We start from the raw sequence: 27,787 nt of genomic DNA, 5'->3' as shown, positions 1-27,787 counted from the left end.
TACTTTATCCTCTGGTTCTAACAGGTCTAAGTAGTTTTTATTTGTGACTCCTTGAAACAGGGGGCTTTTTCAGGGAGGGGAATCAGGATTTTCAGGGAGACCAATGATTCTTAAATTATCTTTGACTTTTCCTGGTCAGCTGCTTTTTAAAATACCTTGTATTTTCCTCTATTTTTTCAATCTTTTTATTTTGTTTTACTATTTCTTGCTTTTTCCTGGGGTTATTGATTTGTGTGGTCTCTTCTATTTTCAAGCAGTCTGTTACTTGGGTAAAATTTACCACGTTCTGTTCCAAGCTATTGATTGCTTTCCAATCTTTCTTCTCGAGCTTTAAATTTGTTTTTTTTGTTTTTTTTTTTACCATTAATTCATTTCTTTTTTCATTTCCCATTAGAAAGCATATTTTTCCTTTGAGTTTGCTTGCAGTTGTTATGACACTGCTCTCTTTCTTAGCTGGATTTTGGAGCATCTCTGCATCTACAATAGTCCATTACAGTAGGTGGCATTTTCTTTGGTTTATTTATCTCTCAATTTAGTTCCTGAATTAGGGCTTTATGTCAAGGCCAGCCTCTATCCCTGATCATTATACAGTCTGATATGATTTCCAGATCTTTTTTTTGCTAGAGTGTGTGGGATCTAGGTTGTTCTGCTTTCATTCAGGCAGCCAGGCTGCCTAGAAGATTAGGGAATGGATCTCTAAACCTCATCACAGCTAACAGTTTTATATTTATTCCTGTCTTCTAAAACCACATATCATTAACAGCATCGGTCTAGTAAATGATCAATTATTAACTCCGATGGAAAGGAGCAAGTGACATAAAACAGTAATACTAAAATTCAATTATGGTTGGCTTTATAATATACTACTACTCTACATTTAAATATTAATATTTCTGAGATTCTGGGAATTAACAATACTTCAAACAAAAATTGAATACATGCACACTAAAAATATCCACTTAACCATCCAATTTCCTCATTCTGTTCTGATACTCAACTACTTTCTGCTTCACACACTATTATGGGTGTGAAGAATATCATAACTGAGACTCATGCAAAACCTCAGTTTTCAATGCCTTCACTCTCTCTCTTTTTTAAGCCTGTACCAAATCCATCCCTTCCTCAGGAATGAAATCTATAACCCATAACATAACACATAATTTCCAACATATAAAGCCCCTTGCTTGACTGTCTTTGCTCTCCTGTATGCTCATATGGCTAACTTTTATTCCCAAGGTGAAATGAACTAATAGATTATGAATCATTTGATAACAATATTTTATTTGCATTTAAATCTGCAGGAAACCTATGCTAGCTTCTTTCATTTTTAGGATTTTAAGGAATTACTTAATATCCTTATCTCACTTAACTCATTAATTATTTATTGAGCATCTACCATTAACATTAACTTTATTACTAGCACTGAAGGGTTATACAAAAGAAATGTGGGCCAAAGTAATACAAACTCCCTACTCTCAAGAAGTTTACAATATAATTGGGTGACATAAGACATATAAATGAAATGGAATATGTAAAAACACATGACAATTAGAGGCCAAAATGAATGAGATTCACTGGGTATGACAGGAGTGAAGTTAGTTGAGTATAATAGGAATTCAGAGAAAGGGGAAATTAATGTCGCTGAGATAGTCATTATGAATAAGTTTGGGAAAATTGAGAGAATTTGATTAGGCAAAGGAGAACAAAAGCATAGCATCGAGAATGGGTACTGTACGTTCAAAAGGCAATGAAGCAATTGGCCAATTTGGAATGGAAGGTTTTCTTTAGGAAGATGAAATGATGGTAGATAAAGGTGAACAACTCAAATGGGCTTTGAGTTACATACAGCTTTGTAAGATTAGACTTATTAAAGGTTAAAAGAGCATCACCAGAGATTTTTGATTGTTTGCTTTTCTTTCTTCAATTCTTTTTTTTTTTTTTTAGCAGGAAAGTGATGTTTTAGAAAGCTTAGACTTCTAGTCACAGAACAGATCAGAGAGTGGAGAACAGAAAGGAGTCTAGAAAGCAGATAAGAAGACTGATGCAGGTGATAACAATGATTGTCAAGACTCATAGCCATCCACAACTGCAGAGATGCCAATCTTTTAATAAAACAATCACAGAGAAGTGACTACTAGTCAACAATTTCAGAAATGCAAAAATAAATACACCCACGTCACCAAAGCCAAGGCAATGGCTTTTGGAACCAAAACACCAGAACTTTTGTGAGGAGTCCCAGAAAAATTCATAGTCCAACCTCCTCCAGCTCCTTCTCAAGTCCTCATTCATTCATCAAATTAGTGGTGAAAATAGAAAAACTTCTAATCTTTGGCTATCAAGCTATTCAGTTCAAAATGTATTATGCATCTTCTCCCTGCTTCAAATGTTTCAAATATCATTATTCTTAAAAACTATGAGTTAATATGTACACACGTAAGTATATGCAAAATAAATAGAGGCAGTTTAGGGAAGAATGGAGCTAATAACTGGAGAGAGAACCAGGAACGTTGGGTCTACACAACGGAAGTGGAGGAGGGAGTGCACTCCAGGCATGGAGGGAAGCTGTGAAAAGGCACAGAGATATAGATGGAGAGCAGCAAGTAGGTACCTGATTATGGTGTGTTGGGAGGAGAGAGGTAATAATGTAAGTGTGTTTGGAGGGGGGATATTTTAAGATTGAAAAGCTAGGAATGAGCCAAGTTTAAAGAGCTTTACAAGACAGAGTTTGATATGAGCCTAGAGGTTAAAAAAAAAAAAAAGAGCCACTGAATTTTCAGTAGGGCTACTAAATACAATAATTAAGCCATTTCTTTAGATTGAATAAATGTCTTTATATACACATATTATTTTAAAATGAATTTCTGAATTACTATTTACAGACAAGGCAAAGAAAAAAAAACCAAAATGTTTAATAATTGAACTGAGTTGAGATCAAGTGGAAGGTGAGATATTATGCTACTGGGTTGGGGAACAGTATTCATTAGATAGCTTCCTGGGAGGAGATGGGCTTTTAAGAAAGAAATGAGATTTGGCAGAGGAAGGAAAAAAGCTGTATGATAGACAGCTGGAGCAAAAGTTCAGAGGCTAGGAAGGAAAGAGAGTAGGCAGGGCTCGGAATCAAGGAGATAAACAAGCTGGAATAAAGTGAATTGAGATATGCAACGAATGAGCCAAATAATCAAGAACAAACATTTAAGTATCCATTACAAGCCAGGCACCATGGTAAGAACTGGGGAGATAAATTAAATAATATCTGCCCTCAAAGAACTTTCAGTCTATTGGGAGACTCAACATGTACATGTAAGTATTTTAAAAAATAAATGTAATGGGAGAGGCAGTAGCAGCTGGGAGTGGGGGAAGGAGAAAGGAAAAGTCTCATGAAGAAGGGTGCACTTGAGATGAGCTTTAAAGGAAACTAAAGATACTAAGGCAGAGAGGAGGAAGGAATGTATTGGAGAGGCAGAGGCAGGAGATAGAGTGTCATGTCAAGGAGCTTCTGAAGGGTAACTGAACAATATTACAGAGTCAAGATAATGACAGGCACATTCAGATGACTTTCATTAAAGGAACGGAGTATGAGAGAAGCTGAGGTCCAACAGAGATGGATATAGGGCACATAGGATCTGAGTACAGAGATATGAAAGAAAATAATGGGTAATTTCAAATAATGACCATTGTGTATACCCTAATAAAGAAAAGCTGTGAATATTGACCCCAAGGTTTGAATTAGGCCAAGAGAATAATGTAACTACCGAAATGGACAGCTGAGAAGGTGGAAAACCAAAACTTCATTATGTTGAATTTTACTATAAACAAAACTTGAGGCAGGCAGCAGAGAAGCATTTCGTATGGTACCATAAAGACAGTTATATTGATGAACTGCCTTAAATGGAGAAAGAGACTGAGATGCCTCTATCAGAGAGGGCAAAAGTTATGAAAAATAGATGACTACAGGTATAATTTACAGAACACTGCCTCAACCAACGCTACTTCTGTGCTATAGCAAAAGCCGACCAGAACATGAAACCCATTTGCAATTATTTGGCTGATTACTCATTTACAACACTGTTCTCACAAAATTAAATTTCTTCTATGAGCTCTCTTCACCTAATCACAGAACCAATTAAGTACATTACACTGACTATGCCTGGATGAAAAATAACAGCAAAACAAACAAAAGGTAGTCTCACAGTCAGGAAAACCTGGATTTAAATCTTGCCTCCAACAGCTGGGTGACCACGAACAAGTCGCTTCACCTCTCTGTCCCTACAACCAATTCTTTTAAGAAGCTAAGTTATGGATAATTAGGAGTTTTCCACACCTGGGAGTGCTCCACAATGATAAAAATCACAGGTCTGGACAAAACTAAATTCAAATCTCAAAACAAATACACATATTCTACACAGAAGTCCTAAAGAGTGAAATATGCCATTTATCCAAAGGAATTCTACATTGTATTGTACATATTTACTGTTATATATTACTTGTCTCAATAATTACTATCTTTCTGTATTCCTGGGGTACAAAGGGTGCATAATATATGAAGAGTGAGATAGTCCGGCCACTGTCTTATAAAACTGTTCCTCACTCCACACAAAAATGTAGTCCTAGTCCTAAAAAGTTCAGTTTAAATCAACTATTTATAAATAGAGCAACTTAAAAATACATCACAGAAGTTTACAATTAAAGGCTATTATATATTCTTTTGTAATATGTTAAAAAAAGTTTAAATTTTCATATACAAGGCTGTTTGCTTAAAGTGAGATACCTCTAATATTTAAAAATAAGCTGGTTTGCAAAAATAAGCAACATCCTATAATGAAAATATCAACCAAATTAGTATCAAAAGATTATCAAAAAAACTTTTCATTCTTACAAATAGACTAAAATCTATAAATATCAATAAATCCTGAATTTTTAAATCAGCTATATACTTCAAAGCCCCTATCAGTAATAACAGCTAGCATCTATATAGTGTTTTAAGGTTTCAAAATAACATACATGCTATCACGAGGTAACATATCAAGTGTTTTTAGATTGTCAAAATCAAGTTATTTTAAAAAATGCTATTTCCTCTTAAAGTATAAAAAAATGTACTTTGATAAAAATTTGTGGCAGATATAATTCCAAAAGGCTTAAGTTAAACACAAATCAGAAATATTTAAAAAATTATTATAAAACATATTTAAAGAATTAGAAACTAAGTTTTTAAAAGCATTATTTTCTTTTTTTTCACTTGATATATTACATTTAATTATATAAGGAGAAAGAAAATCCAGGTGTTTAGATTACCAAATGTTCCTAAACCAGGACGGAGTAAAGAATTTCAGTATGCGTGGAATGTAAGGTCTGTTTGGCAGTGATATGGCCTTCTATTACACACTATCTAATCCCACCCTATGTAACCTAAACATGAAAAGGGTGAGTTAAGGACAAGCTAGAAGACACAACTAAATCTACAATTTATAAAAATGTTGTCAAATTGCCAGTTATTCATTTTTTTATTTTAAAATTCTGTCTTTATCTTAGAATGAATTGGAAAATATACATGCTATCTGGGACAAGACCTCGCCCGAGTACTTATGGATGTAAGATCAAAATCTAAAAATCAAGAGCAACAGACTTTTACATTCAAATAGTAAAAGTCTTTTTTAAAAAATGAATTTCTTTCAACTATTATGCAAGGGATAGATGCTGTAACCGATATTACATAATGAGCTTTTTGTACCAATTCATAGTTAACTATAAAATGTGGAATTGTTTTTCCTGTTTTCTACTTTGAAAATGATGTCTTCATAATTTTTAAAGGGGGAGGGATGCTTTTATCTACTTTTAGCTACTTTAAATTTTATTTGTATTTATCAAGTTAAAACTTTGGAAAAGGGAACGATTATGTAAATTCAATTTTTGTAGCAATTGCTATACACCTCTTAGAAAATAAAAAACTATTTAATTCACAAATTGCATGTTTAATTCAACATGACAATATTTAAAACCTCAAATGCTTATAGACTATAGCTAGTTATTCTAACCTCTTTTAACAGGGGCAAGTTAATTTTAGTTTCAAATTAGTCATAGAATGTTATAATAGTTTAACATCTTTTTAAAAAGAAATTACTTAAGTATGCTTTATAGAAGTCAAATGGCTAAGTTAAAAATGAATTTACTTCTAAAGTTCTAAACCTCATAAGAAAATGAAACAAATCTGTGCAATGAAAAAAGAAAAAAAAAAACCAAACCTGAACTTGCTGAAAAGCTTTTAGTCTCTTCTTGAATCTGGAAGGTAAAACAAAGTCACATCCTCTCGCCAACAATGCCAATTCCTTTCTTAGATCTGGATCTTGCCGCAAGGAAATCTCCTTTATCCTCATGCTTTCAGATTTCATATAATGTCTGCGTGTGCCAGTTCAGGCACTTCAGTCCTAGTAAATAGCAAAGCCTATTATCACACACACACACACACACACACACACACACTGCTGCCTAAAAGCAGCAGCTGCACTCTGGTTCTGGGATATTCTAAGAACCAGCTCAACTTAGCATACTCCATACATTGAAGGGAACTTGGCTGGAATCACAGCAGACTGGAAAGTTGCTTTGGGGGCCAGGCCTTCTACTACGCATATTCCAAAGTCAGAGAAAAATAGTACATATATTTTAAATATCTCATACGAATGATCAATTAAAATAGGCTAAGATTCTTCTAATTCCTTTTCTTAAATAAGAAAAGCAGGAATTTAAAAAGTCAAGTTTAGCAGCTCCTGGTATGTTGTGGCTTGTTTCATACTGTCACACCAAACTGTAACCTGTTGAAGTGCTCAACTGAGAGTAAGGCTTACTACATAGCAATTCCATTACGTTGTTCAGCCCCTTAAAGTGGCCTCTGTCACACAAGCAAATTGGGCAGTATGATGATCTGAAGAGGAGCATTTGAGAATAATTTATTGTGAAGTCTACAATTTAGTTTTGAGAAAAGAATAAAAGACTACATCCTAAAAGGAAAATAAAAGATCATATCAATGTAGAGTAAAATTTATACATTTTTGAAAAGCACAAAAGTACAAAATTTTACAACTGCATCAGCCAATTCTAAGATGTCTTTTGTTTTACCCTAAACTCTGGCCACACACACACACACACACACACACACACACACACACACACACACCTCTCTGACTGGTATATTATTTCTATTTCTGCTGCTTACATTTCTGAAGACTTTTAAAATATGTTTAAAATTTTTTAATTGAAGCTATGAGTTCAGAAGTTATAGAAAATACATTGGAAATATCCGATAGTATGCTTTTTTGCATTTTTATGCATGAAAATGTTCTAAGTTCTATAACTACCCTAAAAGAAGGTGAAGAGATTGTAAGAGACCCTAGACATGGAACTTAAAATGAGAATGCAGTTGTTCTGTTTTTGTTTTGTTTTTTAACTATCACATTCCTATCTAACTAGGTCATAAATATCTTAGGTCCAAATTCTGTTTGCAATTTACCCCTCTGGGCTATTGAAACATTTAACTAAATTCCTATATCTGATCACAACCTCCTGTACTTCATCTTGTCCTTGCTCTTCAATGCTCCCACAAGTCACTTCACTGCTCCCTGCTTTTTTCAGGAAATCACTTCTGCTCTGTCCTCAATTTCCCTTCTTAAAAATCTTAACTTGTTAATCAACAGGGTCAGCTTTACACTGTGTTCTACCCTTAAATCATAAGCAACTAGGCAGCATAGTGAGTTAAGCATTAAACTGAGTAAGGAAGATCTGAGTTTAAATCTAGGTTCAGACACTTATTTTGTGACCTTGGGCAAGTAACCTAACTTCTGTTTACCTGATTTTCCCAAGCTATAAACTGGAGATATTAACAGTACTAACCTCACAAGGTTGTTGTGAGAATCAAAGGAGATGATATTTATATAGCACTTAGAGTAGATGCCCAATGACTGGAAAATGGCTAAATGAATCGTGGTACAAAATATAACAGAATATTACTCCATTGTAAAAAAAAAAAAAAAAACAATAAATATTAGGAAGGTTTATTGGAACAGATACAAAGTAAAGTAAGCAGAACCAGGAAAACAATGATTAGAACAATGTAAATTGAAAGGAGAGTAACAGCAAATAAACTAAATGGAATGCTATGAACTAATGGTGATCAAATGTTACCCAAAAGGAGTAATATGAGAATCTGTTACCTTCCCTTTCTTGCAGAAGTAGGAAACTTAAGGATATAAGACATTGTATATACTGTCAGACTAAGCCATTATATTTAGTTTAAGTGAAATACTTTTTCCTTTGATGTTTTTTCTTATTCTGTCACAAAGGATGGCTCAATGAGTAGGGAATAGTTAAGGAATATAATTATACATAAGTGATATGAAAACAAAAAAATACCCATAATTTTTAAAAAAAGAATATGATAGCTTAAGATTAGGTTTAAGAATAAACTTCAAAATTGGGTTATAAGTATGATGTAGGCTTCTCTTCTACCTCTGCTTAATATTTTAACAACAAAAATAAAGCTTTTAACAAGGTTCTCCTGATGCCTTAGGAAATAATCAAGAAAAAAACTAAAAAATTAACACTTTAACAAAAAAACAGCAAAGAGGTATAGAGAAGAAAGAAAAGCAAAACAATTACAATAATAATTGTAATATAAAATTATAGCAATTTTTATAGTTTAAATCCACAAATACTGTGAACCATGCATGAAACAACATTCAATAACCCCTCATTCATCCAGTAACTTCATATCTGAAAAGAGAAGAAAAAGGCCAAAATAGAGATCACAAAGGCTGCTAACCAGGCATCCACAAATTCTAATCTTAGGAACCCCAGAGATCTTCAACTCAGGGATATTTCTCCTATCTTACGTATAATTATAAAAAGCTTTCCGGTCTAATTTTCTAGCCCACCAAACACTTGAAAAAATACATTAAAATGGGGACAATATTCTTGTAGAGATAGGTAGTAACAACAGTTAAAACTGACACCTGATGGCAAAACGGTAGACTAAAAAGCTATTTTAAAATAAACATAAGAATTCAAAAAAGTCCAATTGCTGAGAGGCAACATGGTATACAGGAAAGGGGAATGGATTATGTCAGAAGATCTGGGATTGACTAGCTATATATCTATGGAAAAGACACTTAAGAATTCTCTGACACTCAATTTCCTTATCTATAAACTGGGGATAATAATATGCTATCTGTCTCAGAGGTTTATTGTAAGGAGAATATTTTATAAACTATATAGGATCCTATGTACATAATTATAACATTACATATGTATGTAGTACACAATGTCATATATAGTACTTCTATTCAGTCTAGAGAATTTGTAACACAACACTTCTAGTTCCCATCCCCTTTGTGTATATTTGTGCACAAAGGGGTCATTAACATAAAATAATTAAATGAAACACTTCCCTCTCCTTAGTATCTCTCCCCGCCAAAGAAGGTGATCTCTTTCAACTCTTGATTAAAATTGGAAGAAATGATGAAAAATGCAATTCTCTTCATATGTCACATCACAAAACATACCTAAAATATCCTTATGGTGCATTAAGCCAACTTCCTTATAGTGAAAAGAAGAAAAGAACCAGGCCCTGGGTTTACTAGTCTTACTAGTTACTGTATCATATGTGATTCTTTTTTCATGTGGTCAAGAAAGGTGTGACTCAAAAACAGTGAGGGATTGGTGTAAATTAGAAGATAGTCAAAGCCACAAGGTGGTAAAAAAGATTATCTGTAGTGGAGGGTGTTAGTTGTTGGGGAGGAAGAAAGATCAAACAAATACCACCCAGTGATTGACTGGAGATGAGAGAACATCCATAGATCCACAAGCACTTAAGGAAAAAAACCCAAAAACTCTTATCCAAATTTATTTTCTGCCTTGTTTAACCAAAACAATATTTTCTTTCACTAAAAATATATTTCAGGCATATTATGGGTTTTGTGAACAAATATAGGAACTTAACCACCATATGACAAAATGTTTCTATGGAAAAATGCACTCTATGGTTAGAATTGGCTTTATAAATGAATTTTTAGAACAATTTATATTTACACTGAGAAATGACATAGTGAAGATCATCTTATAGGGCTGGTTTTAGAATATAATACCGGGGAGAGCGTCACTGACAATTTACTGTATGTTCACTTTAGTAGGTACCTACAGAATAAAGAAAAAACTATTTCAGCGGGGAAAAAAAAATGAGTATTAAAAGAAAGATCTTTCCTTTCCCCACAACTAGGTAACTAAGGCTTTTATTGTACCAAGTAATAAAAACCACAACACCCATATGAAAACTACCTACATGGTGGCCTTCTATTTAGTAATCTTGCTGCAGCTGCAGAAAGAATTAGCTTTAGCATTAGCATTAGCATGCCCATAAGTGGGTGTTTGTCACATTCAGTTCACAGATCTTTGCCTAAACCTATATTAAATTTGTCTTTAAAGAGGAAAATCTAACTAAAATTTTAACTGTGTAAATGGTGAAGGGAGAACCAATTCAAAAGAACTACTCTTTTCTAAAAAACAAAAAACAAAAAAAACAAAACAAAAAGACAAACTGATCTTTTGCTAAAAGAACAGGTGGCTTTGGGATGCCTTCTACAGAAAGCACAGTAACACTTTTTAAAAATGAATCTTCTGAAAACAGATTTCTTTAACGAAGTCAGCTGTATTAAAAACACTTTCACAAATGAAAATGGAAAGAAGTATTGTTATATAGCCCAGTGCCTAAATTTCCCTCCTATACTTACAGATAATAAAAATACCTCCATACAAAACTTCTGTTGTGTCTGCTTTTTCAAAACTAAAATACTAGCAGTCTCATCCACTTGTGCCCTTAAATTCACCCTCTTTCCCCGCAAAAAAAAAGAAATACAAGTAAGTAAGATTTTTTGAAGAGTAAAAGAAGTTGAGAATCTACATTCTAACCATAAGAAAGGTTTACCATACATAGGCCAAAAGAACTAAGCTGAACTAGAATCTTTAAACCAGAAGACCATAAGTTAGTGATGGGCTAAGAATCCAGAAAATAGAATGGATGGCTACTGTACTGAATCCTGGTAATATTTATTTTGTAAAGGCTGTTATTTCTTATAGAATGATATGATAACAAATGTGAAAGCACTTTGTGAAACCAAAAAGTAAATTTATGGCAGCATAGTATAGTGGCAACCACCACATCTTTAAAAATAATATAGCATGGACCTCACAGGGTTAATATGAGGATTAAGATAACATATGTAAAAACTTCATTATGACCTGTCTCAATCTTCCTGATTTTCCCAATCTATCATCTCTGGTCTGTCTTTAATTGCAATATTTTACGGATATAACCACTGGCTTTAACTGTGACACAGTATAGATTAGTAGAGATAATACTGAACTTGGAGACAAGAAAACCTGAGTTCAAAGGGCCTTCTACAGGGTCTAAATTTGTGTAAGTGGAGGGCATTCCCCTCACACTAACAAACAAACCTCAAGTCTTTGATGCAGATAACTCCCAAATCTAAAGCTCCAAGTGCTTTAACCCTAGGGCCCCCTCGGATCAGTTTTGATGCTGGGATGAAATGAGGAATTCAGTCAGTCATTGAACAAAGGTTTACTTTGCAATTTGCAAGAATCTATAGCAAGGATACAGTGGCACTTAGCTTCTTGGGACATAGACCTTCCTCATTTTCATCTAGAAATGTTTCTGGTCAATTTATCATCAAGCTATAGTGACTTAGGTGGTCTTAGGCAACCACTGAGTCTGAAAGGTCCAACTACATGAAGCTGGGACCTTCCTGAGACCTGGAAGATGAGTCAGGGAAGCTGTGGCCAATCAGGTTGCATTGGGGCAGCAAGGGTCAGGTAGGGGCAGGGGTATCCAAGAAAAACAGAGAATTCAGGGACGCTGAGGCCTATGACAACTAATCTTCAGACATCAAACCTATATCTTGCTGGCAGGACATGTTCATGTGGACATTTCACTGACACCTCAGACAACTTAACTAGACTGTATGTAATATAACATCTTGCCTCTTAATGCCTAAGCCTCCTTTCCAACTTCTCCATTTCAATCAACAAGTGTTTCTTGAGTTATGTACCAAACACTGAGAATACAAAGGCATAAATAAAATATCTCTCTCTATCCTCTAGGTCACTCAGGCTAGAAAACCTAGAGTCACTGACTGCTTCAACAACTGAAAGAACTCAACAAAGACAAAAGATTACACTTCAACATAAGTTTCTGTTTCTGTGTTAATCTACCTCAGTAATCTTTTATCAAACTGGCTTAATTTTTGTGCCTTGATTTTGGTAGTGAGAGGAGAGAAATGGGAGAAGTGGGGCTCATATATAAAGGCAATCTTTAAGGTAAACCTGATTTAATTGTGTTAGGGCAAATATGAGTAATGGCTCTCTGAGGCTTCTTTATTTTCACAAAAAGTAACATGTTTTTATGCACAGGAAAACTGAAGGCTAACCTTGCTCCAGCTGCAAATTTTCTCAAGCTATTTATAAGCAGAGGTTCATACCCAGGCTACACACTCATACTGACCCCCAGGCTACATACTCATATAGCCCTTGGGGAGGGGGTCTGTATACTTGTTTTAAAAAATATTTTGATACCGTATTTCAATGGAATTGGCTTCCTTTTATAATCTTGTATATTTTATGCATTTATAACATTATTCTGAGGAAGGGGTCTACAGGCTTTACCTACCAGATTGCTAAAAGGGCCCATGACACAAAAAATAGATTATGAATCCCTTTTCCAAGACCTTGAGCCATTCTATCTTAACACAATTCAGCTCCGCAAGCTCTGTCCTGCCAGCTATTCTCCCATCACCTCCTGTCTTACAGCTGACTGGTTTTTCTCTCCTTCACTTAAACTCAATTCTGCCTCTCCTCTAACACCCTCAGGTGGACAACATCAGCTACATTTTGACATGAGCATAATTAGTATTGAATGATATTTTCGTATCCTAACCTTCCCCCTCCATTTTTAACGTCCTAGATTCACAAGGTTGGACATATCTAGGGTCAACATCAAGAACAATTTAGACCAAATCTAACTCTCTGGGCCTTAGACCTTATTGACCTGCAACAAACATTTCCTGTGGGGAAAAAGAATACTGATCATGAAACCAGCACAGCTAGCTATAGTCTCTATAATAAAATAATTCTGAAATATTAAGTCTATTTCTACACATCAAATATTAGTTTACCTAAACATGAATTAACATCTAACAGAATTCTAATGGGACAAAAGGCACCTTAAATATTTTCAATAATTTCCATCAAATTATGTTACTTAGAACCTTTTCTAAATCTGTTTTTTTAAAAAGGCAAATTTTATTACGGATTGTACAAACACCATATGAAAGAGACTTTTCTTATTCTTTTGGAATTCTTTACTATATTTAGTAAGGAAATATAAATTTTCAAGTGAACAATAAAATTAAGCAGAAGTTTTTTTTAAAGGCCTTCTATGAAATGGTTTGGGTTTCATTTTGCTTTTTTTCTTTTGCACATTAACTTAATAACAAATCTATTTATCACTAGAAAGCAAACATTTTAAATAGAATGTTCTACTTACAAAAAAGTTTCAATTGTATACTGAAATCTGACACACAATTTCAAAATAAAGCAATTCTGAGCTACAAATCAGTATACAAATATTTGTGCTTTCTTTATAAGGCAGATGGACTGAGTAGACATAGATACGCGTTTGGAATATCCAGGAAGAGGTGCTCCCTAGAAGATATAGAAGACCTGTAATTTTGTTAAGCAGCTTATTTTAAGAATTTATGCAGAGGAGGGTGGAGGCAAACTGGCAGACTAAGGCAGGAACCTGCCAAAACTCTCCCAAATTTACCCCCAAGTGACTATAAAATAACGCCTCAAAACAAATTCTAGAGAAGCAGAACCAACAAAAGGACAGGACAAAACAATTTTCCAGCCCAGGACAACTTAGAAGATTGGCCAAAAAAGGTCTAACTCCAGGTAAAAGGGGAGCACAGTGCATGGAAGGTAGCCTCAGGGCAACCCTGCCCTGACAAATCAGCAGTGAGGTCCCTAGCACAGGTCAGGCCCCAGTAGTTGGCACAGCAGGTCAGTGACTAGGCTTCATACCACTGGTACAGCAGGCCACCTGCAAGGCCCCATGCTCCCAGAACATAAAGACAGCTATGAGGTCCCATGCCCCTGGCACAAGAAGCTTAGAACAGTGCCTTCTGTACCCCAAGAGCAAAGTCCAACTTTAAAAATCATGAAATAGGCTGGAAAATGAGAAAAAAACCAACACAACATGCACACAGGTCACTACAGTACCAGAAGTTCAAAACACAACCTTGGAAGAGGACAACAACGCTAAAAAACATCTACATGTGAAGTCTCAAGGAAAAATGTGAATTGGTCTCAAGTCCAAAAAGAACTCCTAGAAGAGCTCAAAAAAGATTTTAAACATCAAATAAGAGGGGCAGAAGAAAAACTGAGAAAAAAAAAATAACAGTGATGCAACAGTCATGAAAAAAGAGCTAACAGTTGGGTAAAGGAAGAATAAAAAAAATGGAAAAATGTGCTTTTCACTGAAGAAAACAACTCCTTAACAAACAGAACTGGCTAAAAGGAAAAGGAGATACAAAAATACACTGAAGAAAACAACTCCTTAAAAAGGAGAATTGGCCAAATGGAAATGGAAGACAAAAATTATCAATGAAGAAAATAACTCCTTCAAATTTATTCTTGGGCAAGTAGAAACTAATAACTCCATGAAATATCAAGAAACAATCAAACAAAATCAAAAGAATGAAAAAACAGAAAATGTGAAATTTCTTTTTAGAAAAAGAAATCACCTGAAAACAGATCCATGAGAGAGAATTCAAAGAATTATTGGACTACTTGGAAAGCCAAAACAAAAACAAAAAAATAGCGGGACATCATATTTCAAGAAATTATCAATGAAAACTGCTCAAATAATCTAAAACAAGAGGATAAAACAGAAATCAGAAATACCTGGAAAGACTTGAATGAACTGATGCTGAGAGAAATGAGCAGGACCAGAACACAGTATATTGTCTGATGACTAACTTTGATAGACCTCTTTCTTCTTAGTAATGCAAGGATCCAAGACAACTCCAAAGGACTCATGTTGGAAAATGCTGTCCAAATCCAGAAAAAGAACTATGGAGTCTGAATGCAAATTGAAGTATATTATTTGCTCTCTCCTTTTTTCTCTTTTTTTGTTCGTTTATTCTTTCTCAAGGTTCTCCCGTTGGTTCTAATTCTTCTTTATAACATGACTAATATGAAATAAGTTCAATATAAATGTATATGTAGAGCCTATATTAAATTACACACTGTTTTGGGGTGAGGCAGGAGAGAGATGGGGAGAAAATTTAGAACTCAAAATCTTATGGAAGTGAATGCTGAAAACTAAAAACAGACAAACTGAAACTAAAAAAAAAAAAAGAACAGAAATGAACAAACCTGCAATAAACAATATTGCCTCAGGGAAAATATGTGAATTGTTCTTTCTGCAAATAAACTGCCTTTTTAATTACAAACACAAAAAAATTTAAATTGAAAGAAAATCCACTGTTCACCTCCTGAAAGAAATCCCAAAATGAAAACTCCCAGGAATATTACAGCCAAATTTCAGAGCTCCCAGGTCAAAGGGAAAATATTGCAAGCAGACAGAAAGAAACAATTCAAGTATCATAAAGCCATAATCAGGATCACAAAGTATTTAGCAGCTTCTACATTAATATGGATGGGAGGGCTTGAAATATGATATTCTGGAAAGAAGAGGAGTTAGGATTACAACCAAGAATCACCCCAGAAAAACTGAGTTAAACGAAATAGAACTTTCAGGCATTCCTGATGAAAAGACCAGAACTGAACAGAAAATCTGATTTTCAAATATAAGACTCAAGAGAAGCATAAAAAGGTAAAAAGGAAAGAGAAAGCATAAGGGATCCCTACACACGAAAATACCTGTAACTCTTAAGAACTTTATCATCATTAGAGCAGTTAGCAGGTATATACAGAGGGCACAGGTGTGAGTTGAATGGTTTTCTTCAAAAATGAAGGACACACAACAAGGGATAAGAGCAGAATCTATTACGCTTCAGCTGAAGTAAAAAAAAGCAGAGGTAGCAATCATGATCTCAAAGCAAAAGCAAAAACAGAACTAATCTAAAGAGATAAGGAAGGAAACTACATCTTGCTAAAAGTTATCATAGACCAGGAAGTAATATCAATACTAACTATATACGCACCAATGGAAGAGCAACCAAATTTCTGAGGAAGGCAGGGTGAAGTGACTTGCCCAGGGTCACACAGCTAGTAAGTGTCTGATTTGAACTCAGGTCTTTGTGACTCCAGGCCCAACACTCTACTCACTGTGCCACCGAGCTCCCTATCACACCCTTATTCTTGGAAGCTTTGCCTCTCAGAGCCCAAAATGGCATTAGCTTTTTTGGCTAGCACATCACACTCCTGACTCATTTGAGCATGTGCAATACGAAACAACTCCCATCCTGATGGTACTGCTGAGTCAAAGTTTATGCACAGTTTTATAGCCCTTTGGGCATAGTTCCAAATTGCTCTCTAGAATGGTTGGATCAATTCATAATTCCACCAACAATGCAATTTTCCCACATTTTCTCTAACCTCATTTTCCTGTTTCATTATGTTAGCCAATCTGATAGGTGTGACGTGGTACCTCAGAGTTGTTTTGACTTACATTCTCTAATCAATAGTGATTTAGAGCATTTTTTAATATAACTATAGATAGCTTTAATTTTTTCTTCTGAAAACTGCCTGTTCATATTCTTTGACTATTTATCAATTGAGGAATGACTTGTATTCTTATAAATTTGACTCAGTTCTCTATATATTTTAGAAATGAGGCCTTAATCAGAAACACTGGCTGTAAAAATTGTTTCCCAGCTTTTTGCTTCCCTTCTAATTTTGGTTGCATTGGCTTTGCTTGTGCAAAAGCTTTTCAACTTAATGTAATGAAAAATTATCCATTTTGCATTTCATAATGTACTCTATCTCGTTTGGTCATAAATTCTTCCCTTTTTCATACACCTGACAGGTAAACTATTCTTTGCTCTCCTAGTCTGCTTATAGTATTAGTCTTTATATCTAAATCATGTACCCATTTTGACTTTATCTTGGTATAGGGTGTGTAAGATGTTGGTCTATGCCTAGTTTCCGCTATACTGTTTTCCAGTTTTCCCAGCAAGTGTTGTTAAATAGTAAGTTCTTATCCTAGAAGCTGGAGTCTGTGAGTTTATCAGACACTGCTGAAGTCTTCAACTATTGTGTCTTGTGTACCTAACCTATTCCACTATCTACCACTCTATTTCTTAGCAATTACCAAGTAGTTTCGATAACTGCTGTTTTATAATATAATTTAAGAGCTGGTACAGCTAGGTCACCTTCTCTTGCATTTTTTTTCATTAATTCCCTTGATATTCCAGACTTTTTGTTCTCCCAGATGAATTGTGTTATTATTTTTTCTAGCTCTATAAAATAATTTTTGGTAGTCTGATCAGCATGGCACTGAATAAGTAAATTAATTTATGGAGAATTGTCATTTTTATTATATTAGTTTGGCCTACCCATAAGCAACTGATATATTTCCAAGTATTTATAGCTGACTTTATTTGCATGAAGTGTTTTGTAATTGTGTTCATATAGTTCCTGGGTTTGTTTTGGTAGGTAGACTCCCAAGTATTTTATAATGTCTATAGAAACTTCACATGGAATTTCTCTTTCTAGCTCTTGCTGTTGGGCTTTGTTAGTAATATACAGAAATGACAATGGCTTATGTGGGCTTATTTCATATCCTGCAACTCTGCTAAATTTGTTTATTATTTCAAGTAGTTTTTTTACTTGATTCTCTAGGATCCTCTAAGGATACCACCATATCATCTCCAAAGGGTGATAGCTTTATTTCTTTTTTGCCTATTCGAATTTCCTTTTCTTCTCTTATTGCTAAAGCTCACATTTCTAGTGCAATACTGAGTAACATCCTTGTTTCACTCCTGATCTTACTAGAAATGCTTCTAAGTTTATCCCCTTTCCATATAATGCTTACTGATGGTTTTAGACAGACGCTACTTATTTTAAGGAAGACTCCATTTATTCCTATGCTCTCCAGTGTTTTTAATAGGGGTGTTACATTTTGTCAAAAGGTTTTTCTGCATCTATTGAAATAATCATATGATTTCTGCTATTTTTGTTGTCGTTATGGTCAATCATGCTGATAGTTTTCCTAATGTTGAACCAGCTCTGCATTCCTAGTATAATCCTACCTGGTAATTGTGTATTATCCTCATGATAAGTTGCTGTAATCTCTTTGCTAACATTTTATTTAAAATTTTTGCATCTATATTCATTAGAGAAACTGGTCTATAATTTTCTTTCTCTATTTTGGCTCTCCCTGATTTATGTATCAGCACCATATCTGTATCATAAAAAGAATTTGGTAGGAGTCCTTCTTTGCCTATTTTCCCAAATAGTTAAATAGTACCTGAATTAATTGTTCTTTAAATATTTGGTAGAAATCACTTGTAAATCTATTTGGTCCTGGAGATTTTTTCTTAGGGAGTTCATGGATGGCTTGTTCAATTTCTTTTTCTGAAATGGTCTTCAGTATTTTTTTCCTTTTCTGTTAATCTGGGCAATTCATATTTTTGTAAATAGCCATCCATTTCACAAAGACTGTGAAAAGTTAGATATGATACATCATTGGAGAAAAGTGAATAGGGACAGAAAAGAATATATATTTTTGTCAGTGGTACATAATACCTATACAAAAATTGACCAAGTATTAGGGCATATATAACCTCACAACCAAATGAAGAAAGGCAGAAATACTAAATGTATACTTTTCAGGTCATAATACAATAAAAACTACATTCACTAAAGGGCCATGGAAAGATAGATTAAAAATTAATTGGAAATTAAATAATCTAAGCCCAAAGAATGAGTGACTCAAAGAACAAATCGCAGAAAAAATAATTTCACTGAAGGGAATGAGACAATATACCAAAATTCATGAGATGAAGTCAAAGTAGTATTTAGAGGAAAATTTATATCTCTAAGTGGTTATATCAATAAAATTGAGAAAGAACAGATCAGTGACCAGGGCATGCAACTAAAAAACCAACAAATTAAAAATGTCCAATTAGAGACTAAATTGGAAATTCTGTAAATCAAAGGAGAGATTAATAAAACTTAAAGTCAGAAAGTTATTGAACTAGTAAATAAAACTATTAGTTGGTTTTATGAAAAATCCAACAAAATAGAAAAACCACCGATTAATTTGAATTTAAAAAGGAAGAAGCAAATTATCGGTATCAAAAATGAAAAAGTGAAGGGGAAATTAAAGCAATTATTAGGAGCTATTTTGCCCAATTATATGCTAATAAATCTGACAGTCTAAGCAAAATGGAAGAATATTTTCAAAAATATAAATTGCCAAGATCAGCAGAGGAGGAAATAGAATATTTAAATAACCCCTTCTTTGAAAAAGAATTGAACAAGACACCAGTGACTTCCTAAGAAGAAATCCCCAGAAGACAGATTCACAAGTGAATTCTATCAAACATTTAAAGAACAATTAATCCCAATACTATATAAATTATTTCGAAAAATAGGTGAAGAAGAAATCCTAACAAGTATCTTTTATGGTAAAACACGGTGCTGATACCTAAATCAGGAAAAGCAAAAACAGAGAAAAAAAACTATAGACCAATTTCCCTAAGGAATATTGATGAAAAAATTTGAAATAAAAAATTAGCAAGGACATTACAGCAATATACCACAAGGATCATACAGCATGACCAGGTGGGATATATACCAGGAATGCAGGGCTGGTTTAATATTAGGAAAACTATCACCATAATCAACCGTATCAATAACAAAATTAACAGAAATCATATGACTTTCTCAATAAAGGAAGAAAAAGCTTCTGATAAAATACAACATCCATTCCTATTAGAAAACACTTGAGAACACAGGAATTAATGGAGCTTCCCATAAAATGATAAGTACCATACATCTAAAATCATCAGCAAGCATCATCTGTAATGGGGGGAAAAAAAAAGAAACCTTTCCAGTAAGAGCAAGGGTGAAGCAAAGATGCCTGTTATCATTCCTATTATTCAATATTGCACTAGAAATGTGAGCAATATTAAAAAAAAAGAAAAAGAAATTGAAGGAATTAAAACAGGTAACAAGGAAGCAAAACTGTCACTCTCTGTAGATGATATGATGTTTACTTAGAGAATCTAAAAAAACTACCTGAAATAATTAGCAATTTTAGCAAAGTTGCAAGATATAAAATAAACCCACATAAATCATCAGCATTTATGTACATTACCAACAAAGCACAGCAGCAAGAGAAAGAAATAGAAATTCCACTTAAAATAACTGTAGGCAATATAAAATACTTGGGAGTTTACCTGCTAAGACAAACCCACCAACTAAATGAACTTAATTACAAAACACTTTTAATACAAAGTCAGATCTAAACAACTAGAAAAATAGCAGCTGCTCATAGGTAGGCTGAGCCAATATAATAAAAATTATAATTCTACTTAATTTACTTATTCAATGCCACACCAAACTATCAAAAAAAATTACTTTATAAGGCCAGAAAAAATAATTAAGTTCATCTGAAAGAACAAAAGGTCAAGAATATCAAGGGAATTAATAAAAAAAAATGTGAAAGATGATATGGGAAAACTGGGACACTAATGTACTGTTGATAGAATTATGAAATAATCCAATCATTCTGGAGAGCAATTTGGACCTAAGCTCAAAGGGCTATGAAACTGCATACCCTTTGATCCAGCAATACCACTACTAGGTCTGTATTCCAAAGAGATAAAAAATAGGGGAAAGGATCTTTTTGTACAACAATAGTTATAGCACGTCTTTTTGTGGTGGCAAACAACTGGAAATTGAGAGGATGTCCATCAACTGGGGAATGGCTGAACACACAGTATATGACTGTGATAGAACACTACTGTGCTACAAGAAATGACGAGCAGAATTATTTCATAAAAACCTGGAAAGATTTACATGTACTGGTCCAAAGTGAAGTGAGGACCAGAAGAACATTCTAAATAGTAAACGCAATATATTAAGGATGATCAATTGTGAATGAATTCTCTGTTCTCAGCAAAATGATCTAAGATACTTCCAACGGACTTAAGATGAAAAATGCTCCAGAGAAAGAACTGATGGAGTGTGAATGCAGATTGAAGCCTTTCTGTTCACTGCGTGGTGGAGTTGGGGGGAGGAGTGTTGATCTGTGTCTTCTTTCACATGACTAACATGGAAATGTTTTGCACAACTGCACATATATAACCTATACCAAATTGCTTGCTTTCTCCGGGAGGGGGTAGGGGAAGGAGAAAATATGGAACTCAAATTTTTTAAAAAATGAGTGTAAAAATTGTTTTTATATGTAATTGGAAAAAATAAAGCAATAAAAATAATTTATGTGAAGAACACGAATATTTGTAACACACAGCTGTTTTTCTTTTATAAAAGACTAAATTTAAAAAACAAATTTGACTCAAACTGAACCACACCGCTACCTGACCCTACAAGAAGTCTCTTATGAAGGAAAAATGAGGGAGGTGGTAGAAGTGCTGGTTAAGGCATCAGTTGCCCGAACAATAATCTTTTTATCCCAGGATCAGTTTCTTTTGTGAAGAAGAGAACAATGCCAGTTAAAATAAAGTCTTTCCCTGTACCATACTTGATTAAAAAAGTGTATTCAATGTTTTGAGATAACTTAACTTCACAGTAAATGTTCAGACAGTTCCGTGAAAGATCATTTGATACATCACATAAGCCAGATGTAGACACCTGTGCCATTCATTGCATACTCTTTCTTTCAAAACTGAGAAATGTTGTAAATGAAATGACAGTAGGACATAGGTGGATAGGGTGAACCTCAGAGTCAGAAAGTACAAGATTTCAGTCCTGCCTCTGTGACCCTGGAAGTTATTTAAACTCTTGGTTTAAAAACTTATTTCATTTAATTCAGATGCAAAATAATTAACAAGTAAACTGGCAGATCCAATGAGAAAAAAGGTAAGAATGGTAGGGAAGTTGTTCAGAAAAAAAATCAATAGTAACTGATTTGGTATGGTATGTTGGAGTAAAGTCAAAGAATGTTTCTAGAATCTTTTGAGTCTGGCTAACTCTCAAAGTCAATGGTTTTTAACCTGGTATTATAACTGTGGAAAGATATTAATCTCTATGAGAAGGGGCACATAGGCTTCACCAGACTTCCAAAAGAGTCAATGACACTTAAAGGTTAAGAACTCCTACCACAAGCCTGTAAGTTGCAGGAAAGGCATGGAATTTCCTCATTGGGAGTTACCTATACCAATGGATCCATCAATCAATAGCATTAGTAAGCACATGAATTCACAGGTCAAGTAATAAAAGTAGAAAGCATTGAGATTTTATAGAAGGAAAGCTTAAGGAGTAACAGCAATAAACTCTATCTACATGAAACTATAATCTTTCTCCATTGTGTTAATGGGAAGAAAACTGAATAGAGATAATTGAAATCTGCTATTTGAATTATGTTTTGGAACGGAATGTGATGTATTTTTTCAGCAGACTGGATTTCTCCATATTATTACATAGAGAAAGGCTGCTTGGAATGGAAGTGCTCTATATGGGAGAAGGAAAATAAGCTGAGATAAAAGACTTTGCCATACAGCTGCCTTATTTACATAAAATCTTATATTTGTGTATAAATACATCTAGGTCCTAATTGGTATTAATTATGAATTCCCCTTTAGTGGTTGTATTATCTGAATTTGTACTGAATATTTCCATTGGGATGGAACGAATTACCACATTTTACATAATTATAATTCTGACCATGCAACCTCTTTAGGGGATTCATTATTCACACTAGCTGTATTTCCCATTTACCAAAGGGGTGGGGGTGGGGGGAGAATGTTTACTGTATTAGAGTTTATCTGAAACATTCTCCCTTCTTCTGTATTTTTCAACTTTCAACTCTAAGACCACAAACTCTTTTTAAAGCTTATCTTCATGGACTTTCTAGAACTCTGAAAGAAGTTTACAAAATACAAACATTGTCTGCTGACGATAATTTCTTACTACCATATTCTTGAAGTTCAAGTTTTTACATCTCTCTCTCTCTCTCTGAACAGAATCTGGAGCAATTTAAAACCTAGTCCATACTACTTATGCAACCATTGGCAGGACCTGTCCTCCCTGGGTCTCAGTTTCCTACTCTGTAAAATGTGGGACTTACCTAGATGGTCTCTGATGTTCCTTCTTTCTAGATCTATTATCTTCTGATTTGTTCTCCCCCCAAAATTAGTTCCTATTATTTGTAATCATTTCCCCAGTTACCCAGACTCAAAATTCAAGAAGCATTCTTTGATTTTCCCTTCACATACCATAACTTCTCTACTTCTTACCTTTTTTTCCATCACTGCAGCCACTAGTTTAGTCATCAATTATCTCCCACCTGAACTAAAGAAGTTTTTAAATGTTCATTTCTCTTTCTTCCATCCTGCAAACCACTATCAGATGAATTTAAAACACCACTTCTATCACAGGCGGAAATGTGTAGCGAAAACAACACTGAACCTTAAGTCATAACACTTAAGTCTGAGCCCTGACTGCCACTTCACTGTGTAACTTTGGGCAAGTTACTTAAATTCTCTGTGTTTTCTGTTCTCTGTAAAACAGGGATATTTGCACTAGTTATTATACTGGGTGACTGGGAAAAAAGTGCTTTGCAAACCTTAAAGTGTTATACAAATATGAGTCATAATTAGTAGAGAACAATGATTTCCAAGTACTTTAAGACAAACTGTCACTATGTGATATGGCTTTCCCTTCTGCACTTAAGTACTATAAAGCACGTTTACTTTTTAAATTAAAGAAAAAAATTTTGTTTTCAAAATTCTTGACACCATTGAGGCAAGTGGAGACACATGAGGATCAGAATTCAATGGTAGAACACAATCTATTACTTTAGAGAAAATCTGCCACTACTGAAGAAACTACTTCTGGCTCTCATCCCAGTTGTGTTTTCTCAGGCAGGTAACTGATTCTTTGGAGCTTGGTTTCCTTATCAGTAAAATAAAACGGCTGGACAAGGGATAGACAAAACCTTTCAACTCTCAAATTCCATGATTCCCTCTTTTTTTCTGATACTCCTTCAAAATTATTATTTCCAGTGTAGCTGGATGCTGATTGGACTGCATGACTACATGAAAAGATGCTGAGTGTAATGGTTACCAATGATTGACAACAACTTCTTTTGAAGGAGGGTAAAACTATCCATTTCCTTCTTGTCAGGCATTTTTCTGCTGAGCAGACATTTTTATCTGATATCTAATTCCATTACTTATACCACTTATACAACGTCTGTACTTTGTAAACTTCTTCCAAAGTTCTAGAAAGTCCATGAAGATAAGCTTTAAAAAGAGCTTATAGTCTTAGATTTGAAAGCTGGAAAATACAGAAGGGAGAATGTTTCACATAAAACTCTACGACAATGAAATATATATGCTCAGCTGCAGTTTGTAACTTAATTTTGCAGCTTCAGAAATACTGTAGAAACAGTGCTTTCTTATAAAATCATACTTTTTCTTGAACAGTTAAAATGTCTTTCAACTCTCCAATGCCACGATTTCCTCTTTTTTTCTGATAGTAGTTCTGATAAAGTTCAAAAACAGTTTACATAACTCGAAAATGACAAATTATTTATTTCTACACCTATTACAAAACAGCAGACCACCCTATGATATTTACAAAATAATAAAACACTAGAGAAAAATGGTGACTGTATATTCAACCTTCCATCAAGACAAGGAAAGCCTCTCCTTCCTCTGGCCAAACTGTTCATACCCAGCATGTTATTCTCATGAAAATAATGAACACCTCATCTGAGAAATGGAGGATATATTTCATATATATATATATTAAAACTTCGGATTAAGAAGTTTAGAAATTTAGAATCCTGTTGGAAAAGCCAATTTCCATTCCATCTTTCCCTTTCCCGCCAGCCACCTTCCAACCAATGGCAATTCAAAGTCATGAACATCAAGCCCAAGGGAGGACGGGGCCCTCTGCACGTGGTCATTAGGAAAGGTTAACAAGACAACTTACTACTCGGGTCCCCGTAGATCTACGAGTCCCTCGGCCGTGCGGCCCGCTTCGGGGGCCAGCGGAGGCGCCCAGGGGCAGCGCGCTGGACACCCCAGGGCTCGGGGTCCCCAAGGGCGCCATCAGGTTATCTAGCACGTTCCGCTTGGAGCTGGCGACCTTGGCGGCCAGGAAAGGCTGCGCGTCCCCGGCCAGGCCGCCGCCGAGATCTATCCTCTCGGCGCTCCGGATCCTTTTCAGGCAGTCCTTGAGCATCACCTGCGTGTTGGTCTCACTCAGCCAGCACAGGAACAACTCGTCCACTTTCATCTTTAGGACTGGCTGCAGGACTTTACCAGCGGGCATTCTGGGGTGTCTGTTACCGGCTCTTGGGGTGGTCTGTCCTTCCTGCCCCCGGGGCGCTCTTCCTCCTCCTTCCCCACCCCACCCCCGCCCCCCGCTCCCACTTTTCCTGGTGCCCAGGACGGAGGCCGGGCTGTCTAAAGTGAGGGCTGTTGCAGGCCGCGGCCCCCAGCCCTTCCTCGACTGCTTAAAGACACCGCCAGGACTCCGGCATTGGAGGGGGGGGTGATTTCGAGTGGGGGGGGGGAACACGAGGTCAAACGCCCGGCGCTGGAGGAGGGCGGGGCGGAACCGCGGCCCGAGCGGACGAGGGCGCAGACGAGGGCACGGGCGGCCCCGGGGCCTCCAGAGGAGGCAGCGGCGTCCGAGCACCTCGGGGGCAGCTGCGGGGCCACGGAGCCGGGCGCGGGGCTGAGCGCATTGGCTGGTTGGCTTCCTCAGGAGCCCGTCGAGGGAGGAGGAGGAGGAGGCTCCGAAGAGAGCGGAAGCGAACAGGAAGCCTGCCCAGGGCAGCTTCAAAACGGGCGCCCCCAGCCCCGCTCCGGAACGCTGTGGCCGCCGCAGGCCGTCTCACGCTGCCGCCGTCGGCACGCCGCGGCCCGTGACGTCATCACGCAGCGTCCCTTTCCCTATAAAAGGCCGAGGCCGGCGGGCAGCGGTTACGTTATCCCGTGGAGCGGCCTTAGGGACGGTCTGCATGTTTGTAGCTTTGGAGACTCCTCTCAGCCAGGGAGCGTGACCTGTTTGAGTTCTGGAACCGCCGAAGGATTTCTCTCCTGGTGGAGCGGGGCGGGAGGGACGGTCTGGGCATGCGCACACTGGGAAGGGCTGCGCTAGAGACTCCTTCCCAGGAAATTCAATAATTAAATTTATCCAAGAGGCGAATGGCTTCCTGAACTCCGTTTACTGAGTGAGAGCCGCTGCGGAATGGATTCTTATTTTTTAAATGAGCCTATTCATCTCGAGAAGGTCACAGTATTTTTCCTATATTACCTTCGCATGCCCAGCCTTTACTTGGCATGGTTGTGGTTCCCTAAGGCTCATGTCTCTGATCATTCCCCCAGTGTCTGGTCTAGCACCCCATTCTTCTCCATCCGTAGCCCCAAAGGCACCTGGACCTCTAGATTACCTAATCAGCACCCCTGGCATTCTTTCCCCATGCCCTTTCCTATATAAACTCTGGATTCACCCCCTTAAGATGCAAGTTCCTCAAAAAAGAACTTCACCAGCTCCTGTTGACCTTCCAATAAACTTGAATTTGTTCCAGCCAACCCTCTCTTAACCCTCTCAGGGCCTCCTCCACCCAAGCCTCTCCAGTGATGGACAATGGACACAGAGGTAGAGACGTGGAGGTTTTTTTGGACATGGGGGATTTGGGAATTTGCTTTGATTGTTAGATGCTTGTCAAAGCAGTATTGTTTTTCTTGCTTTCCCAATTTGGGAAGAAGAGGATGGGAGAATGTGAGAGAGAAAAAAAGGCAGATCGTTTGGAAAAAATCAAATTTTATTTCAAAAAATGTTTCTTGAAGTAAAGAGACCTTCACTATCATCTAATCCAATTCTCTCATCTTACACCTGAGAAAATTGGGCCTCAGACATAGGAAATGATCTGTTTGTGGTCACACAGGTATTAAAAGAGGCCAAAGGAAAAATTCAGTCCAGACCCTCCAACCCTGAAGCTACCACATTGGTTCAGATAATCTGTAGGGTCCCTTCTACTCGAATCTTCAGTGTCTTTTTTATCAACTGCCTCCTTCCTGGCTGCCTAGAAGCAAGCCTGTGTCTTCCCCTTCCTATAGAAAAAAATCCTCACTTGATCCAGCCATCTCTCCTAGCTACCTACCATTCTGTATTCCTCTTTCCCTTCTTAGATAAACTTATTGAGAAAGCTATCTTCACTGGGTTGGAGCACTTCTTCTTCTCTCACTTTATTCAAAGCACTCTGTAGTCTGGCTTGCATTCTCATCATTCAGCTGAAACAGCTTTTCTGAGTTACCGATGGTTTCTTAATTACCAAGTCTGATAACCATTTTTCAGTCTTAATCCTTCAATCTTGGCCTGTCTGTAGCATTTAACCTTATTGGTCATTTTCTCATGAATCCTTTCGACTCTTTGCCCTTTCCTGGTTCTGTGACCATTCTTTCCTAATCTACTGTGTTTTCTTCTATCTCACACTCAGTAATCATAGGTGTCTTCCAAGGCTGTGCCCTGGGCCCTCTTCTCCCTCTACAATCACACT

At 36.2% G+C, this 27,787-nt stretch overlaps 1 protein-coding gene across 4 annotated transcripts in view; it reads right to left on the bottom strand.

Annotated features, from left to right (window-relative positions):
* Positions 1-26,118, bottom strand: part of PPP2R3B (protein phosphatase 2 regulatory subunit B''beta) — a 109,180-nt gene extending 83,062 nt beyond the window's left edge. For 3 of the 4 annotated variants that reach the window (XM_072614529.1, XM_072614528.1, XM_072614530.1), the window contains exon 1: positions 25,210-26,118. In XM_072614529.1, coding sequence (XP_072470630.1) covers positions 25,210-25,551 — 342 coding nt within the window. In that variant the 5' untranslated portion in view covers positions 25,552-26,118. Of the gene's footprint in view, positions 1-6,239; positions 6,468-25,209 lie in introns of those variants that run through there. The other variant, XM_072614531.1, reaches the window with a different exon arrangement.
* Between the last annotated feature and the right edge of the window lie 1,669 nt (positions 26,119-27,787).

Source organism: Notamacropus eugenii, chromosome 5, assembly GCF_028372415.1.
Source record: "Notamacropus eugenii isolate mMacEug1 chromosome 5, mMacEug1.pri_v2, whole genome shotgun sequence".
NCBI lineage: Eukaryota > Metazoa > Chordata > Mammalia > Diprotodontia > Macropodidae > Notamacropus > Notamacropus eugenii.
Note: the sequence above shows the minus strand (reverse complement) of the source record. Positions and strands in the feature narration are given on the sequence as shown.